Here is a 19,979-nt window from a genome sequence, read left to right as displayed (position 1 = left end):
TGTCCGGGTTGGGGACAGGAGGACAGTGTTCGGTTTGGTGGACAGGAGCACAGTGTTCAGGTTGGAGACAGGAGCACAGTGTTCAGGTTGGGGGACAGGACCACAGTGTTCGGGTTGGGGACAGGAGCACAGGTTTCGGATAGGGGGACAGGAGCACAGAGTTTGGGCTGGGGGACTTGAGCACAGTGTTTGGGGTTGGGGGACAGTAGCACAGTGTTTGGGTTGGGGACAGGGGCAAGTGTCCGAGTTGGGGGACAGGAGCACAGGGTTTGGGTCGGGGTAAGGAGCACAAGTGTTTGGGCTAGGGACACAAGTACAGTGTTCGGGTTGGGGGACGGGAGCACAGAGTTCGGGTTAAGGACAGGAGCACAGTGTTCGGGTTGGGGGACAGGAGCACAGCATTCGGGTTGGGGAAAGGGGCACAGGGTTCGGGTTCGGGTACAGGAGCACAGTGTTCATGTTGGGGACAGGAGCATTGCGCTCGGGTTGGGGGACAGGAGCACAGTGTTCGGGTTTGGCACAGGAGCACAGTGTTCGGGTTGGGGGACAGGAGCACATTATTCGGGTTGGGGATAGGAGTACAGTGTTCAGGTTGTGGACAGGAGCACAGTGATCGGGTTGGGGGACAGGAGCACAGTGTTCGGGCTGGGGGACAAGAGTACAGTGTTCGGGTTGTGGACTGGCGTACAGTGTTCGGGTGAGGGACAGGAGCACAGTTTTCTGGTTGAGGACAGGAGCACAGTGTTCGGGTTGGGGGACAGGAGCACAGTGTTCGTGTTGGGGAAAGGGCACATTGTTCGGGTTGGGAACAGGAGCATAGTGTTCGGGCTGGGGAATCGGAGCACAGTGTTCGGGCTGGGGAATCGGAGCACAATGTTCGGGTTGGGGGACAGGAGCACAGTGTTCGGGTAGGGGGACAGGAGCACAGTGATCGGGTTGGGGACAGAAGCACAGTGTTCGGGTTGGGGACAGTAGCTCAGTGATTGGGTTGGGTGACAGGAGCACAGTGTTCAGGTTGGGGTCAGGAGCACAGTGTTCGGGTTGGTGGACAGGAGCACAGTGTTCGGGTGAGGGACAAGAGCACAGTTTTGGGTTGGGGACAGGGTTACAGTGTTCGGGTTGGGGACAGGAGCACAGGTTTCGGATAGGGGGACAGGAGCACAGTGTTCGGGTTGGGGTATAGGAGCACAGTGTTCGGCTTGGGGACAGGAGCACAGACTTCAGGTTGAGGACAGGAGCACAGTGTTCGGGTTGGGGGACAGGAGCACAGTGTTCGAGTTGGGGACAGGAGCACAGTGTTCGGTTTGGTGGACAGGAGCACAGTGTTCAGGTTGGAGACAGGAGCACAGTGTTCAGGTTGGGGGACAGGAGCACAGTGTTCGGGTTGGGGGACAGGAGCACAGTGTTCGGGCTGGGGGACAGGAGCACAGTGATCGGGTGAGGGACAGGAGAACAGTGTTTGGGTTGGGGACAGGGTTACAGTTTTCGGGTTGGGGACAGGAGCACAGTGTTCGGGTTGGAGACAGGAGCACAGGTTTCGGATAGGGGGACAGGGGCACAGTGTTCGGGTTGGGGGACAGGAGCACAGTGTTCGGGCTGGGGGACAGGACCACAGTGTTCGGGTTGGCGACAGAAGCACAGTGTTCGGGTTGGGGACAGGAGCACAGTGATCGGGTTGGGGACAGAAGCACAGTGTTCGGGTTGGGGACAGTAGCTCAGTGATCGGGTTGGGGGACAGGAGCACAGTGTTCGAGTTGGGGACAGGAGTACAGTGTTCAGGTTGGGGCACAGTAGCACAGTGTTCAGGGTGGGGGACAGGAGCATCGTGTTCGGTTTGGGTGAAAGGGGCATGTGTTCTGGTTGGTGACAGGAGCAAGGTGTTCGGGTTGGGGACAGGAGCACAGTCTTCGGGTTGGGGGATAGGAGCACAGTGTTTGGGTTGGGGGACTGGAGCACTGTGTTCCAGTTGGGGACAGGAGCACAGTGTTCGGGTTGGGGGACAGTAGCATCGCGTTCGGATTGGGGGACAGGAGCACAGTGTCCGGGTTGGGGACAAGAGGGCAGTGTTCGGTTTGGTGGACAGGAGCACAGTATTCAGGTTGGAGACAGGAGCACAGTGTTCGGGTTGGGGGACAGGAGCACAGTGTTCGGGCTGGGGGACAGGAGCACAGTGTTCGGGTAGGGGGACAGGAGCACAGTGATCGGGTTGGCGACAGAAGCACAGTGTTCGGGTTGGGGGACAGGAGCAGAGTGTTTGTGTTGGGGACAGGACCACAGTGTTCGGGTTGGGGGACCTGGGCACAGTGTTCGGGTTGGGATACAGGGGCACAGGGTTCGGGTTAGGAGACAGGCTCATTGTTCGGTTTGGGGGACAGGGGCACAGTGTTCGCTTTGGGGACAGGAGCACAGTAATCGTGTTGGGGACAGCAGCATAGCGTTCATGTTGGGGGACAGGTGAACAGTGTTCGGGTCGGGGGACAGGAGCACAGTGTTCATGTTGGGGAAAGGGCACAGTGTTCGGGCTGGGGAATCGGAGCACAGTGTTCGGGCTGGGGAATCGGAGCACAGTGTTCGGGCTGGGAATCAGAGCAGAATGTTCGTGTGGTGGGACAGGAGCACAGTGTTCGGGTAGGGGGAGAGGAGCACAGTGATCGGGTTGGGGACAGAAGCACAGTGTTCGGGTTGGGACAGTAGCTCAGTGATTGGGTTGGGTGACAGGAGTACAGTGTTCAGGTTGGGGTTAGGAGCACAGTGTTCGGGTTGGTGGACAGGAGCAGAGTGTTTGTGTTGGGGACAGGACCACAGTGTTCGGGTTGGGGGACCTGGGCACAGTGTTCGGGTTGGGGACAGGGTTACAGTGTTCGGGTGAGGGACAGGAGCACAGTGTTCGGTTGGGGACAGGGCTACAGTGTTCGGGTTGGGGACAGGAGCACAGTGTTTGGGTTGGGGACAGGGTTACAGTGTTCGGGTTGGGGACAGGAGCACAGTGTTCGGGTTGGGGACAGGAGCACAGGTTTCGGATAGGGGGACAGGGGCACAGGGTTTGGGCTGGGGGACATGAGCACAGTGTTTGGCGTGGGGGACAGGAGCACAGTGTTTGGGTTGGGGACAGGGGCAACTGTCCGAGTTGGGGGACAGGAGCACAGGGTTCGGGTCGGTGTAAGGAGCACAAGTGTTTGGGTTGGGGACACAAGTACAGTGTTCGCGTGAGGGACAGGAGCACAGAGTTCCGTTTGAGGACAGGAGCACAGTGTTCGGGTTGGGGGACAGGAGCACAGAGTTCCGGTTGAGGACAGGAGCACAGTGTTCGGGTTGGGGGACAGGAGCACCGTATTCGGGTTGGGGAAAGGGTCACAGGGTTCGGGTTCGGGTACAGGAGCACAGTGTTCATGTTGGGGACAGGAGCATTGCGCTCAGGTTGGGGGACAGGAGCACAGTGTTTGGGTTTGGCACAGGAGCACAGTGTTCGGGTTGGGGGACAGGAACACACTATTCGGGTTGGGGATAGGAGTACAGTGTTCAGGTTGTGGACAGGAGCACAGTGATCGGGTTGGGGGACAGGAGCACAGTGTTCGGGCTGGGGGACAGGAGCACAGAGTTCGGGTTGTGGACTGGCGTACAGTGTTCGGGTTGAGGACAGGAGCACAGTGTTCGGGTTGAGGGACAGGAGCACAGAGTTCGGTTTGGGGGACAGGGGCACAGTGTTCGCTTTGGGGACAGGAGCACAGTAATCGGGTTGGGGACAGCAGCATAGCGTTCATGTTGGGGGACAGGTGAACAGTGTTCGGGTCGGGGGACAGGAGCACAGTGTTCATGTTGGGGAAAGGGCACATTGTTCGGGTTGGAAACAGGAGCACAGTGTTCGGGCTGGGGAATCGGAGCACAGTGTTCGGGCTGGGGAATCGGAGCACAGTGTTCGGGCTGGGGAATCGGAGCACAGTGTTCGGGCTGGGGAATCGGAGCACAGTGTTCGGGCTGGGAATCGGAGCAGAATGTTCGGGTTGTGGGACAGGAGCACAGTTTTCGGGTAGGGGGAGAGGAGCACAGTGATCGGGTTGGGGACAGAAGCACAGTGTTCGGGTTGGGGACAGTAGCTCAGTGATTGGGTTGGGTGACAGGAGTACAGTGTTCAGGTTGGGGTTAGGAGCACAGTGTTCGGGTTGGTAGACAGGTGCACAGTGTTCGGGTGAGGGACAGGAGCACAGTGTTCGGATTGGGGACAGGGTTACAGTGTTCGGGTTGGGGACAGGAGCACAGTGTTCGGGTTGGGGACAGGGTTACAGTGTTCGGGATGGGGACAGGAGCACAGTGTTCGGGTTGGGGACAGGAGCACAGGTTTTGGATAGGGGGACGGGGCACAGAGTTTGGGCTGGGGGACATGAGCACAGTGTTTGGCGTGGGGGACAGGAGCACAGTGTTTGGGTTGGGGACAGGGGCAAGTGTCCGAGTTGGGGGACATGAGCACAGGGTTCGGGTCGGTGTAAGGAGCACAAGTGTTTGGGTTGGGGACACAAGTACAGTGTTCGCGTGAGGGACAGGAGCACAGAGTTCCGGTTGAGGACAGGAGCACAGTGTTCGGGTTGGGGGACAGGAGCACAGAGTTCCGGTTGAGGACAGGAACACAGTGTTCGGGTTGGGGGACAGGAGCACCGTATTCGGGTTGGGGAAAGGGTCACAGGGTTCGGGATCGGGTACAGGAGCACAGTGTTCATGTTGGGGACAGGAGCATTGCGCTCGGGTTGGGGGACAGGAGCACAGTGTTTGGGTTTGGCACAGGAGCACAGTGTTCGGGTTGGGGGACAGGAACACACTATTCGGGTTGGGGATAGGAGTACAGTGTTCAGGTTGTGGACAGGAGCACAGTGATCGGGTTGGGGGACAGGAGCACAGTGTTCGGGCTGGGGGACAGGAGCACAGTGTTCGGGTTGTGGACAGGAGCACAGTATTTGGTTTGGGGGACAGGAGCACAGTGTTCGGGTTGTGGACTGGCATACAGTGTTCGGGTTGAGGACAGGAGCACAGTGTTCGGGTTGGGGGACAGGAGCACAGAGTTCGGGTTGGGGAAAGGGGCACAGTGTTGGGGTTCCGGTACAGGAGCACAGTGTTCATGTTGGGGATAGGAGCATAGTTTTCGGGTTGGGGGACAGGAGTACAGTGTTCGGGTTGAGGACAGGAGCACAGTGTTCGGGTGAGGGACAGGAGCACAGTTTTGGGTTCGGGACAGGGTTACAGTGTTCGGGTTGGGGACAGGAGCACAGGTTTCGGATAGGGGGATAGGAGCAGAGTGTTCGGGTTGGGGGACAGGAGCACAGTGTTCGGCTTGGGGACAGGAGCACAGTCTTCGGGTTGAGGACAGGAGCACAGTGTTCGGCTTGGGGACAGGAGCACAGTCTTCGGGTTGAGGACAGGAGCACAGTGTTCGGGTTGGGGGACTGGAGCACAGTGTTCCGGTTGGGGACAGGAGCACAGTGTTCGGTTTGGTGGACAGGAGCACAGTATTCAGGTTGGAGACAGGAGCACAGTGTTCAGGTTGGGGGACAGGAGCACAGTGTTCGGGTTGGGGGACAGGAGCACAGTGTTCGGGCTGGGGGACAGGACCACAGTGTTCGGGTAGGGGGACAGGAGCACAGTGATCGGGTTGGCGACAGAAGCACAGTGTTCGGGTTGGGGACAGTCGCTCAGTGATCGGGTTGGGGGACAGGAGCAGAGTGTTTGTGTTGGGGACAGGACCACAGTGTTCGGGTTGGGGGACCTGGGCACAGTGTTCGTGTTGGGGGACAGGGGCACAGTGTTCGGGTTGGGGACAGGGGCACAGTGTTCGTGTTGGGGACAGGGGCACAGTGTTCGTGTTGGGGGACAGGGGCACAGTGTTCGAATTGGGGGCAGGAGGACAGTGTTCGGGTAGGGGGACAGGAGCACAGTGTTCGGGTTGGGGTACAGGGGCACAGGGTTCGGGTTAGGAGACAGGCTCATTGTTCGGTTTGGGGGACAGGGGCACAGTGTTCGCTTTGGGGACAGGAGCACAGTAATCGGGTTGGGCATAGCGTTCATGTTGGGGACAGGTGCACAGTGTTCGGGTTGGGGGAGAGGAGTACAGTGTTTGGGTTGGGGACAAGAGCACAGTGTTCATGTTGGGGGACAGGTGAACAGTGTTCGGGTCGGGGGACAGGAGCACAGTGTTCATGTTGGGGAAAGGGCACATTGTTCGGGTTGGGAACAGGAGCACAGTGTTCGGGCTGGGGAATCGGAGCACAGTGTTCGGGTTGTGGGACAGGAGCACAGTGTTCGGGTAGTGGGAGAGGAGCACAGTGATCGGGTTGGGGACAGAAGCACAGTGTTCGGATAGGGGGACAGGGGCACAGAGTTTGGGCTGGGGGACATGAGCACAGTGTTTGGCGTGGGGGACAGGAGCACAATGTTTGGGTTGGGGACAGGGGCAAGTGTCCGAGTTGGGGGACAGGAGCACAGGGTTCGGGTCGGTGTAAGGAGCACAAGTGTTTGGGTTGGGGACACAAGTACAGTGTTCGGGTTGGGGGACAGGAGCACAGAGTTCCGGTTGAGGACAGGAGCACAGTGTTCGGGTTGGGGGACAGGAGCACCGTATTCGGGTTGGGGAAAGGGTCACAGGGTTCGGGTTCGGGTACAGGAGCACAGTGTTCATGTTGGGGACAGGAGCATTGCGCTCGGGTTGGGGGACAGGAGCACAGTGTTTGGGTTTGGCACAGGAGCACAGTGTTCGGGTTGGGGGACAGGAACACACTATTCGGGTTGGGGATAGGAGTACAGTGTTTGGGTTGGGGACAGGAGCACAGTGATCGGGTTGGGGGACAGGAGCACAGTGTTCGGGCTGGGGGACAGGAGCACAGAGTTCGGGTTGTGGACAGGAGCACAGTATTTGGTTTGGGGGACAGGATCACAGTGTTCGGGTTGTGGACTGGCGTACAGTGTTCTGGTTGAGGACAGGAGCACAGTGTTCGGGTTGGGGGACAGGAGCACAGAATTCGGGTTGGGGAAAGGGGCACAGTGTTCAGGTTCCGGTACAGGAGCACAGTGTTCATGTTGGGGACAGGAGCATAGTTTTCGGGTTGGGGGACAGGAGTACAGTGTTCGGGTTGAGGACACGAGCACAATGTTCGGGTTGTGGACTGGCGTACAGTGTTCGGATTTGGAGACAGGAGCATAGTATTTGGTTTGTGGACTGGTGTACAGTGTTCAGGTTAGGGACAGGAGCAGAGTGTTCGGGTTGTGGGACAGGAGCACAGTGTTCGGGTTGGGGACAGGAGCACAGTTCTCGGGTAGGGGGACAGGAGCACAGTGATCGGGTTGGGGACAGAAGCACAGTGTTCGGGTTGGGGACAGTAGCTCAGTGATCGGGTCGGGGGACAGGAGCACAGTGTTCGAGTTGGGGACAGGAGTACAGTGTTCAGGTTGGGGCACAGTAGCACAGTGTTCAGGTTGGGGGACAGGAGCATCGTGTCCGGTTGGGTGACAGGGGCATGTGTTTGGGTTGGTGACAGGAGCAAGGTGTTCGGGTTGGGGACATGAGCACAGTGTTCGGGTTGGGGGATAGGAGCACAGTGTTTGGGTTGGGGGACAGGTGCACAGTGATTGGGTTGGGGACAGGAGCACAGTGTTCGGGCTGGGGCATATGAGCACACTGTTTGGATTGGGGGATAGGAGCACAGTGTTCGGGTTCGGTGACAGGGGCACGTGTTCAGGTTAGAGATAGGAGCACAGTGTTCGGGTTGGGAGACAGGAATACAGTGTTCGTGTTGGGGAACACGAGCACAGTGTTCGGGTTGGGGGACAGGAGCACAGTTTTCGGGTTGGGAACAGTATCACAGTGTTTGCGTTGTGGGTAAGAGCACAGTGTTGGGTTTGGGGAGAGGAGCACAGAATACTTTGGGATCAGTTGAGGACTGGGGCTTGAGCTGCACATGGCCCCAAGTTTTTTGTCCCCTTCGCTGGGTCAGGGGATAATGTACAGTTTCGGCCTGTCAGTTGAGCTCTGATGTTAATGGGTGGCAAAGCATGGTTTGTGGCCTGAATGACCAATTTATGCTTTATTTTCTTCTGCTTTAATGTACCAGTGATGCATCATATCCATGTTCTGGACCACATTTTCACAAAAAAGTTGAAGTGAAGTTTGTTTTCACAATTCCCATTTCTGTTTTTCAGCAGCAGCTGCTCAAAGAGTGGCTGCTTGGACCAGGGGCCTGTCGGGGCGGGGGCGGGGGGCAGGGGGTGAGTCGCTGATTTGAGCTTTTCCATTTGACATCGGAGAGCAGAGGTTGCTGGGAAATGAGCGACTTTTTTTAAATTTCCCTCCAGCTATACACGTGAGTGTTTTCTAAACCCGAGACCCTACATTTGTCGGGCCTCTCACCCAAACACCTCCTCTGACCTTAAACACCAGGGACACATCAGGTAAGCATCTCTTCTTTTTTACTTTGTGATAAAGGGGCTAGCAGGGATGGCACTGTAGGGAGAGGAATGTTCCTCCTGCATTATGTTTGAGGTGAGGGACGCCATTAGAGTCCCATCCAAGTACATCTGCAGGACTTGCACCCAACTCTCACTCCTCCACGACCGCATTAGGCAACTGGAGCAGGAGGTGGAGGCTGTGATAGATAAGACTTACAAGTTAGTTACTCTTAGGCACAAAGAAAGCTAGGTAACTGTTAGAAGGGAGTAAAACAGTTAGTGGAGAGATCACCTGTGGTCGTTTCCCTGAAAAGCAAGTATACCGTTTTGGATAATGTTTGGGGGACGACTTACCAGGGGCACGCAGTGGAGTGTAGGTGTCTGGCACAGAGCCTGTCCCTGTTGCACAGAAAGGAAGGAGGGAAAGGAGGAGAGTGTTAGTGTTAGTTGGGAACTCAATAGTTAGAGGCTCAGATAGAAGATTTGTTGGGAACAAATGAGACTCATGGTTGGTGTGTTGCCTCCCAGGTGCAAGGGTCCGTGATGTCTCGGATCATGCCTTTGGGGTCCTGAAGGGAGAGGCTGACCAGCCCTAAGTCGTTATCCATGTAGGTACCAACAACATAGGTAGAAAGAGGGATAGGGATGTAAGGCAAGGATTTCAGGGAGCTAGGGTGGAAGCTGAGAGCTTGAACAAACAGAGTTGTTATCTCTGGTTTGTTACCCGTGCCACTTGATAGGGAGGCAAGGAATAGGGAGAGATATCAACTGAACACGTGGTTGCAGGGATGGTGCGGGAGGGAGAGTTTCAGGTTCTTGGATAATAGAGGCTCATTCTGGGGAAGGTGGGACCTCTACAAACAGGACGGTCTTCAATTGAACCAGAGGGGTACTAATATCCTGGGTGGAAAATTCGTTCGTACTATTCAAGCAGGTTTAAACTAGCTCAGCAGGAAGATGGGAATCTGAGGTGTAGTTCCAGGGTGCAGGAGGATGTGAGTAGGGAGGACATGGACAGGATTTCACAGTCACAGGCATGTGCTGGCAGACAGCAAGTTGTTTTGAAGTGTGTCTACTTCAATGCCCAAAGTGTCCGAAATCAGGTAGGTGAGCTTGCAACATGGATAGGTAACTGGGACTTCGATGTTGTGGCCATTTCGGAGACATGGATAGAGTAGGGTGAGAAATGGATGTTGCAGATTCCAGGATTTCGAGCTTTCATTAAGAACAGGCAAGGGGGTAAAAGAGGGGGAGTTGTGGCTTTGTTAGTCAAAGATTGCATAATGATGGCCGGAAGAAATGTTGATGAAGACTCATCTACTGAGGTAGTATGGGCTGAGGTTAGAAACAGGAGAGGAGAAGTCACACGGTTTGGAGGTTTTTATAGGCCTCCGCAGAGTTCCATGGAGGTGGAGGAGAGGATTGGCAAAATAATTCTGCACAGGATTGAAAGGAACGGGGTGGTCATTATGGGGGACCTTAACTTCCTCAACATTGACTGGAAATGCTATAACGTTGGATGGATGATCAATTTTTGGCCAATGTGTACAGGAGGGTTTCCTGACACAGTATGTCGAAGGGCCGACAAGAGGGGAGGCCACGCTGGATCTGGTGCTTGGTAATGAACCAGACCAGGTGTTTGATTTAGTTGTAGGTGAGCACTTTGGAGAGAGTGACCATAATTCAGTTACGTTTAGTTTAGCGATGGAAAGGGATAGGTACATGCCACAGGTCAAGAGGTATCGATGGGACAAGGGCAATTATAATGCGATTAGGCAAAACCTAGGATGCATAGAATGGAGTCGCAAAATGCAGGGGATGGGGACAATCGAAATGTGGAGCTGGTGTAAGGAACAGATATTGCGTGTCCTTGATAGGTATATCCCTGTTAGGCAGGGAGGAAGTGATAAGGTAGTGGAACCATGGTTTACTAAAGAAATTGCATCTCTTGTTAAGCGGAAGAAGGAGGCTAAGATGGCGATGAAACAAGTTGGTTCAGATGAGGTAATGGAAAATGATAAATTAGCGAGGAAGGATTTTAAGAGAGAGTTAAGAAGAGCAAAGAGAGGACATGATCAGTCTTTAGCAAATAGAATAAAGGAGCACTCTAAAGCTTTCAATAGGTATGTGAGGAATAAAAGGATGATTAGGGTAGGAATAGGGCCAATCAAAGACAGAAGTGTGAAGTTGTGTGTGGACCCTGTGGAGATTAGAAGAGCTGCTAAACAAGTACTACTCATTGGTTTTCACTCAGGAAAAGGAGAATATTGTAGAGGAGAAGAATGAGGTACAAGATTTTAGACTAGAAAGGATCGAGGTTAGTAACGAACAGGTGTTATCAATTCTAGAAGGAGTGAAAGTAGACAAGTCCCCTGGGCCAGATGGGATTTATCTGAGGTTTCTCTGGGAAGTGAGGGAGGTAGTGTTGGAGCTTTTGGCTTTGATCTTTGAGTCGTCATTGTCTACAGGTTTAATACCACAGGACTGGAGGATTGCAAATGTTGTGCCCTTGTTAAAGAAGGGCAGTAGAGATGACCCAGATAATTATAGACCAGTGAGCCTTACTTCTGTTGTAGCAAAATGTTTTGAGAAGATTATGAAAGATAGGATTTATAATCATCCAGCAAGCAACTGTTTGATTGCAGATAATCAACATGGTTTCGTCAAGGGCAGGTCATATCTCACAAACCTCATTGAGTTTTTTGAGAAGGTGACCAAGCATGTGCATGAGGCAGTTGACGTGGTGTACATGGACTTCAATAAAGCCTTTGATAAGGTTCCACATGGTAGGCCGTTGAAGAAAATGCAGATGCATTGAATTGACTGTGATTTAGCAGTTTGGATTAGAAACTGGCTTTCTATAGGAAGGCAACGAGTGGTGGTTGATGGAAAATATTCAACCTGGAGTCCAGTTATTAGTGGTATGCCACAGGATCTGGTTTGGGACCATTGCTGTTTGTCATTTTTATAAATGACTTGGACGCAGACATAGTGGATGGGTTAGTAAGTTTGCAGATGATACTAAAGTCGGTGGAATAGTTGACAGTGTGGAAGAATGTTACAGGTTGCAGGGGACTTGGATAAACTGCAGAACTGGGCTGAGAGGTGGCAAATGGAGTTCAATGCAGCTAAATGTGCAGTGATTCACTTTGGGAAGAATAACAGGAAGGCAGAGTACTGGGTTAATGGATAGATTATTGGTAGTGTAGAGGGAGCTTGGTGTCCATGTACCTGAACATAGATCCGTGAAAGTTGCCACCCAGGTTGATAGTGCTGTTAAGAAGGCATACGGTGTGTTAGGTTTCATTGGTAAAGTATTGAATTGTGGAGCCGCAATGTCATGCTGCAACTATACAAAACACTAGTGTGGCCACACTTGGAATATTGTGTACAGTTCTGGTCGCCCCCATTACAGGAAGGATGTGGAAGCATTCGAAAAGGTGCAAAGGAGATTTACCAGGATGTCGCCTGGTCTTCTGAGGAAAGGCTGAAGACTTGGGTCTGTTCTCATTTGAAAGAAGAAGGCTAAGAAGGGATTTGATAGAGATATACAAGATAATCAGAGGACAGGTAGAGTAGACAGTGAAAGCCTTTTTCCTAGGATTAATGATGTCAGCACTTACAAGGGGGCATAACTACAAAGTGAGGGGTGATCGATTTTAGATAGATGTCAGAGGCAGGTTCTTTACTCGGAGAGTGGTAAGGGCATGGAATGCCCTGCCTGCCAATGTAATTAACTCAGCCACATTAGGGAGATTTAAACAATCCTTAGATAAGCACATGGATAATGATGGGATAGTGTAGGGGGATGAGTTTAGATTAGTTCACAGGTCAGCGCAGCATTGAGGGCCCAAGGACCTGTTCTGCGCTGCATTGTTCTATGTTCTAACTCCCTGGTGACCACACTATTTGTCAGGTTCAAATCTGATGACTTTGCAACATTTCAGGTATCTCCACTCTGTCTCTTTGAAGTCCAAATTAATCTTCAATTATTGTTCATCATTTTGTCAGGTTAGATGATGTTTCAAACTTCTAGTTTCATGGAACAATCTTGTTCTAATCTGGAAAGTGATGCTTTTTTTTTGTTTCCTCTCTATATTTATGAAATGTGAGTGCCTTTAGAGTTGAATTGTGGATGAAATTAATAAATTCTTTAGCCAATTTTACAGAATGGTTCCTGTTGAAGCTTAGATTTGGAATGTGTGACATTTATCTGCTGGCATTTCTATTCTTGTCTGATAGCGTTTTCTCAGTAACAATTCAAATTTCACATCTGAGCCCAGACAAGATAACACATGCTTGAATTCCCATAGATAAATCAGTGGAGTCAATGGTATGAAATAACACTGAATAGGGGTCCATGGCACCACATGGAGAAACACTGTTCATTCACAGCATAATCTGATAGTAATGTTGTTTTGCAGGACAAGGAAAACGCCTTGCATAATTGACAATTTTCTGTTCATGGCCATCAATCTATGTGTAGCTCTAAAACATACCACATCTGCATCCTCAAATCATTCTGAGCTTTTGAAGTACTGAAGGATGGACAATGGTGTCACCATTAAACAAATAATTTCCTGCAATGCTCTGGCATATTCAACAATAGCTTCACTGAGATGTTACATCTTTACACAGTAACTTTCACAATGGCTCCGCGTTTGCGTGGTTGAGTTGAGCACCAATCACATATTATCATCCTCAGTACTCCTCTCATATCAAAACTGAACTAACCTTAGAAATTGTTCTTCCTGAAATATATGAAGCATTTGGCTCTTACTGAGTTTCAGTTTACTTGCTGCAGGCAATTTGTAAATGCTGTTTAGTTGCTTTACTCTCACGAGAACTGGCAAGAGTTCTAGTTTATGTTTGTCCTTCTCTAATGTACAGTAAATATTAATTTCTTATTGGATCTCTTCCAGCTCAAACTCTTTCTATTTAGAATATCATTTTAAGCTCTACCACTCATACATTTGTTAGTCATGCAAAGTGACTGAACCTTGAGAGAGAAATATTTATCTTTGTACAGGTTTTCTATTTATAGATCTGAGAGTGGCTTTCATTGCTTCTGCTCAATTTCTAGATGTTGTATTTGTCTAAAGGACTTTCAGACCTGGAGTGTTTGGCTGGAAATCTGCTAGGTAGTATCTGAAAAAATCTTAAGTTCTCTGCTTTGCAAGTATTTACCTTAGTAGATGCCACAATTCACAGGACAGTATTGAGGCAGAATCAGTTTGGTTGAATTTAAGAATTATCTGTGGAGGTATAATTTCTCTGGATATGAATCTCTGCATGCTGGTGGTACTGGGAAATATAATGAAACCTTGCTTTACTAAAGTGGTTTAAGAGTTTTCTAACTGTGTTCTATATCTAGATAGCTTGTTCTTTGTTGGTTTTGTCTTTCGTGTAATCAATTTCTGTTCTGTTGTTAAAGAAACTCTGCGGCCTCATGTAACTATGTTTCTTTGAATGAATATCATGTTAATTTTTTTATTTTAAAAATGTGATTTATCAGGCTAGGTTTCATTCTAGGGTTTGACATGTCCAGTCAAATTTGACTTGTCTCAGGCACATAAATAAAAACGATTGCATGCAGTATGTTCTTGTGACTTGCACTTCCTGTAAACATTAATCTTCCTTTTAATGTCATCTTTTTTTATAATGGAACCCTGCATGTGTTGTCACACTGAGAAACTTCCTCAGCTAACTTTTTTTTAAGGGAATTCTGCACGTCAAATGTTCACCATCATGCTTTGTTGGGGAGTCATTCAGATAATTTGGAATGATTTTACATCGAAATAACCATAGGATTTTTCAATCAGCAGTTGACATTTCTGAAATGAAATAAGCACATTCGTTTTTTTACCAAAACAAAATATTTAGGAATTTACACATTCTAAATAAAGCTCAGACAATGGATCGCAACCTTGTAAATCTTCTCTACACTGCCTCCAAAGCTTGAATGATTTGGAGGTGCCAGTGTTGGACGAGGGTGTACAAAATTAAAAATCACATAACACCAGATTATAGTCCAACACTTGCTTTCAGAGTGCCACTCCTTCATCAGGTATTTGTGGAGTATAAAACTGTAAGACACAGAATTTACAGAAAAAGTTTACAGTGTGATGCAACTGAAATTATATATTGAAAAGGATGTGGATTGTTTGTTAAGTCTCTCATCTTTTAGAATGAACATGTTGGTTTCAGTTCTTTCATGTGTAAATCCCAGAATTTTTTTTAAAGCAGTTACATTCTCAAGTGAACTTTAACAATAAGTGCCATGCCAGCTCAGATAATGCATTGAAGGCGTGAGGTGCTCTGTATGAGGCTGTCTATTTGTTAAAAAAGGGACTTACAGAATCTTACATGGACTCATGCAATTTTTGAGCAAAATAAAATATAATTCACCCCACAAACTTATAATGAGTTTGTTTGCATGTGTAATGTGTGTGTGCATGTCTGTGTGGGGGAGTATGAGAGTATGTGTATGTGTGTGAGTTTGAGCGTAAAGGGGAATACATCTGTGAGAGGCTGCGTGTGTGGGTGTGAGTGTGGGTGCGAATTTGTGAGCATATGGGAGAGAGCTTGTGTATGAGAGAGGGTCTGCGTAAGTGTATGGGTCTGTAGGAGTGTGTGTGTGTCAGTGTGCTTTTGTGTGCGTGTGTGTGAGAGTGTGTGCAGTGCAGTGGGGTCACCTGTAGTGTGACATGAACCCAAGGTCCTGGTTGAGGCCATCCCTATTGGTACTGAACAGCCTCTGCTCGGCCACACTTCATTGCTGCCTGTGCCAAAGTCCGTCTTGGAGGATGGTCACCCGAAGGTCTGAGGTCAAATGTCCTGGACCATTGAAGTGCTCTCCAACTGTGAGGGAACATTCCTGTCTGTTGCTTGTTGTGTGGTGTCCATTTATCTGTTGCCGTAGCCTCTACTTGGTCTCACCAATGTACCATGCCTCAAGGCATCCTTGCCTGCAGCATATGAGATAGATATCATTGGCTCATTGGCAAAGTCACACGAGTACCTGCTGCGTACATGGTGGGTGGTGTCCCACGTGTAATGGTGGTATCTGGGTCAACATTCTGACATGTCTTGCAGTGTCCACCGTGACAGGATTGTGTGGTGTTATCCTGAAAGCCAGGCAGTTTGCTACGATCTGTTTGAGGTTTGATGGTTGTTTAAAGATGAGAAGTGGAGGTGTGAGGAAAGTCTTCACAAGGTGCTCATTCTCATTGATAATGTGTTGCAGGCTGCGAAGAACATGGTGTAGTTTATCAGCTCCTGGGAAGGATTGACAATAAAGGGTACTCTGTCGGTTGCAGTTCGTGTCTGTCTCCTGAGGAAGTCATTATGGTTCCTCGCTGTGGCATGTCGGAACTGATGATCGATGAGCCGACATGCAACAAGCAAAACTAATGTCATTTACAAAATACCGTGCAAGGACTGTAACAAACACTACATTAGATGAACAGGCAGAAAACTAGCCACCAGAACACATGGACATCAACTAACCACAAAATGACATGACCCACTCTCACTAGTATCCTTACATATGGATGAGGAAGGACACTAATTCGATTGGGACAACACATTCATTCTAGGACAAGCCAAACAGAGACACATGCGAGAATTCCTAGAAACATGGCACTCCAACTGGAATCCAATCAACAAAGACATTGACTTGGATCCCATTTACCATCCCCTAAGAAAAAGAACAGGAAATGACATCACCATGGGAAATGACTTCTACAACCCAAGGAAACCTAAACACATAAATAAAAAGTGGGCCATGTGCCCGGTGCTTCATCTGGAGGCTCACTGATGATGTTACGCAGTATGGTGATGAAACATCTGAAACTGAACCTTCCAGCTCAGCGAGTAAGCATACATCCAGTACCTCAACCTGAGCTACAAATCTTCTCAAAACTCGCTAATATAATTTCAGTTGCATCACACTGTAAACTTTTGTGTTAATTTCTGTGTCTTACAAACTTATTCTTCACAACCACCTGATGAAGGAGCAGTGCACTAAAAGCTAGTGCTTCCAAATAAACTTGTTGGACTATAACCTGGTGTTGTGTGATTTTTAATTCCAATGCTTCAAACTTTCCATTGGGTTGGATTTTACATTCCCCACTCACCGGTGTGAAAATCGGAGGGAGTTTAATCTAGTGGGTGACCTACGCTCTACCTGTCTACCTCCTGTCCCTACTGCAATTATACTAGAAGAAGGGGTGGAGTTGAGTCGACCAATTGAGCCTTTCAGTAAAAGGCCTCATCCTGCTGGTGCTAGGCTTTCAGCAGCTGAAAGAAAACTTCATGACAAGTGGCCAGCACAACAGGTTTTTCTGCGCGTATTGTGGTGGAAGCATTACTGTGGCTTGCCTCTCCAGCTTGTCTTCCTGCAATAGGGGAGGCAACGGCCCAGTGGTACTATCGCTGGACTTTTAACCCAGAGACCCTGGTCATGGCAGATGGTGGAATTTGAATTCAATAAATATCTGCAATTAAGAGTCTAATGAAGACCATGAGTCCATTGCTAATTATCAAGAAAAACCCATCTGGATCACGAACATCCTTTCAGAAGGGAAACTGCCATCCTTACCTGGTCTGGCCTGCACATGGTTCCAGACCCACAGCAATGTGGTTGACTCTTAACTGTCCTCTGAGCAATTGGGAGTGGGCAATAAATCCTGACCTAGCCAGCGACACACTCATTCTATGAATGAATTTTTTAAAAGTTGCCTATCAAACACCAATACCTCAATCCCAACATACCTGGGAGAAGGAGAAAAGGAAGAATGCTTATTTGTAGGGTGGAGGGCTGTTTAGCTCTTACTTAGTGTAAGAAATTACAAAATTTCCTGATTTCACACAGAGAAGGATGAGATAAAAAGGTTGAGAAGCAGTAAAAATGTGATCATACATGTTACTCAGCTGATCTTGTATGTCTCCTGCATTTGTTTTGTAATCCTTCCATACTGTCTTGGCTGAGAAACATTTATCACCCTTAAGTGTATCAAAGGAGCTTCTATTTGTATCTCTTATGAACACAGTGATATGGTTTGAATCCAATAGCTTTTTAAATTTTTTTCGAACATATGTATGGGTCATGTATAGGTATCTCAGGGTAAACAATAATGGTTAGACATTTTCCTGCAGCCTTCAGCTCAGAATTTATTGGAAGCAACATTTTAATCACTCCAAGTTGTGCTAGAATACTATCACGTCTAAATATACAAATAAACTGACTGTGATCTAATAGCAGCATTGTTTACAGTACGAGGTTGCACATTAGCATGATGTAGGAGTTTATTCCAATTTGTTTTAAATCAAACATCTTGCCGGCATTTTAACCTGACCTTTGGGTGAATTACAGATTACAGGGTGCAAAGGATATCAGTTTTAATTGATGATGTAAATCCAGCATCTAAGCCCTTCAGGAATTAAGTGCATGCCCCTGACAAGATTAAAAAAAAGATGCTGCATTATTAATCAGGTCCATTTCTTGCCAGGCAGGAGGCACTTACCATCAAAGCTTTTCAGTGAGACACTGCTGGGACGATAGAATCCAGATTTACAAGAACAGTCATACGCTCCCAGCATGAATCCTCGGCCTTTAGGTGAAACGCACTGGAAAGGGGAAACAAAAGACAAAATCACTTGAAGTAGCAAGTTGCCAGAGAGAAAAAAAAAAGCTGCATGTTACATCCTGGTTGTATGGACACAGATGGTAAACCTAAATGGCTGGGAACAATTGAAGGTTGTGGCTGGAACGTGAAATGCAAAATGGTGAATTGTCAATCCTGCTCCTGACCAATCCTGTAATGTATTGAGTAACTGCAATGGAAGGCAACTCAGGAAGTCCATTAGGTTCAGAACCTGGCTTCACTTACAAAGGCCAATAAAGTCACTACAACAATGGAATAGAGATGTAAGCATTTGGAACTCAGAACAGCTTTCCATGAAGCACTCATTAGCCTTGCTGCTCACAATGAATACAGAAGGACTGAGAGCTCTGCAAAATCTGCAAACAGAATCTGAAACATTGGATCACATCCTCGCATTACTGCATTCAGTTGTGGCTAAAATTAATCCCAAACACAATCAATAAGAGGAAGACAATCGAGTGAGCAGAGAGCCCACTGTTAATATGGAGTGATTCTGATTCCTGTTCTGTTTCTGACAGTTCATATTTTTTATGTAATAGCTTTGGTGTCTCTGAGGCACTAGCCCAGATTTGTTATCACTGTTTACTAAGTTCTGTAATGCCGTGGATACTTCAGGTGGGCCTAAATGGAGAAACTCTTCTGGTTTATTCACTCGGCAGAAATGTGTTTCTAAACAGCGGAGAAGAAGGCCTCCATGATAAAGCTGAAGCACTCATCTGTGGGGATACCTGAAACAGTCGTGATCTTCTAGTCCCATATAGAAAACTGGGGATTTCCTTGAACCTGTCTTTTTCCACACAGTCACAAGACCTTGCTAAACACTGTCATCATGAGTTTGCATTCTGGTACACCTTCTTGTAGTGCTGATGGGAAGCTGCCTATTGCCTGAACTTTCGAGGCCACCCATTCAGCAGCTGCTGATTTCTATCCATTTCAGACTCAGCGTGTCATCTACTTTTGATGCCACTTCCTGTGATATCTCCAAACTTCTTGGTGGCATTAATCTCCAGAAACTTACCAATTTTTGACTTGAGTATGCTCGGTGATTGAGGTTTCATAGTCCTCTATAATACATCATTTTGAAGATTCACTATCTTTTGACAGAAGAAATTCCTCTTTACCTCAGTCTGAAATGGTCTACCTCTTATCCAGAGATTATATCTCCTCATTGTTGAGTCACCTACCTATCTACAATTGACCCTGTCTTACTCCTGTAAGAATTTGGCAAATTTCAATGAGACCACCACTCATTCCTGAAAGGTCGAAAGAATATATGCCCAATTCTGTCAATCTCTCTGAAAAGACAAATCCCAGGGATCAGTCTGGGGAACTCTCCTTCTATGGCAAAGATATGTTTCCTTAAGTAAGGAGGACAACACTGTCGGTATAATCTCAGCGGAGCTCTATACAAATGCAGCAATGCATGTTTCCTCCTGCACTAAAATCCCCTTGTGATGGAAGCCAATCAACACGTTGCCTTTCTTATTGAGTGTTACACCTAGCTCTCATAGAAGGACATGCAAATCCCTTTGGACATCAACATATCACATCCCTCACTATTTAAAAAACAATATGTTCTTCTGGCTTTTCTATGGCCATGAACCAAAGGGATTTCTGAATTGATTTCCTTTTACTCTTCCATAACCCGTACACTACAGAGATAATTTTAAATTTACTTTGTTATTTTTTCTTTTCATTTTTAAAAATAGGTAAATCGGTGTTTCCACAAACCCCGCTTGTCAAGTCCAACTTAAAATTGCTCACAACAAATTCTTTAGAATTAAAACAACCCGAATTTGTTACTGCTTTTATTAGTGATTAAATTACTTTTATTGCTGATTTTATTACTGCTTTCAAATTCAGGGGAATGACTTGCAACACACATTC

The 19,979-nt window shown here is 48.5% G+C and overlaps 1 protein-coding gene across 1 annotated transcript in view; it reads right to left on the bottom strand.

Annotated features, from left to right (window-relative positions):
• Positions 1 to 19,979, bottom strand: part of gpr158a (G protein-coupled receptor 158a) — a 670,521-nt gene that overhangs the window by 287,960 nt on the left and 362,582 nt on the right. The window contains exon 3 of the mRNA XM_072575980.1: positions 17,952 to 18,054. Within this exon, the coding sequence (XP_072432081.1) occupies positions 17,952 to 18,054 (103 nt within the window). The remainder of the gene's footprint in view (positions 1 to 17,951; positions 18,055 to 19,979) is intronic.

Source organism: Chiloscyllium punctatum, chromosome 8 (genome assembly GCF_047496795.1).
Source record: "Chiloscyllium punctatum isolate Juve2018m chromosome 8, sChiPun1.3, whole genome shotgun sequence".
In the NCBI taxonomy this organism is placed as follows: Eukaryota; Metazoa; Chordata; class Chondrichthyes; order Orectolobiformes; family Hemiscylliidae; genus Chiloscyllium; species Chiloscyllium punctatum.
The sequence above is the reverse complement of the archived record's forward strand: the minus strand, read 5'-3'. Positions and strand labels throughout refer to the sequence as shown.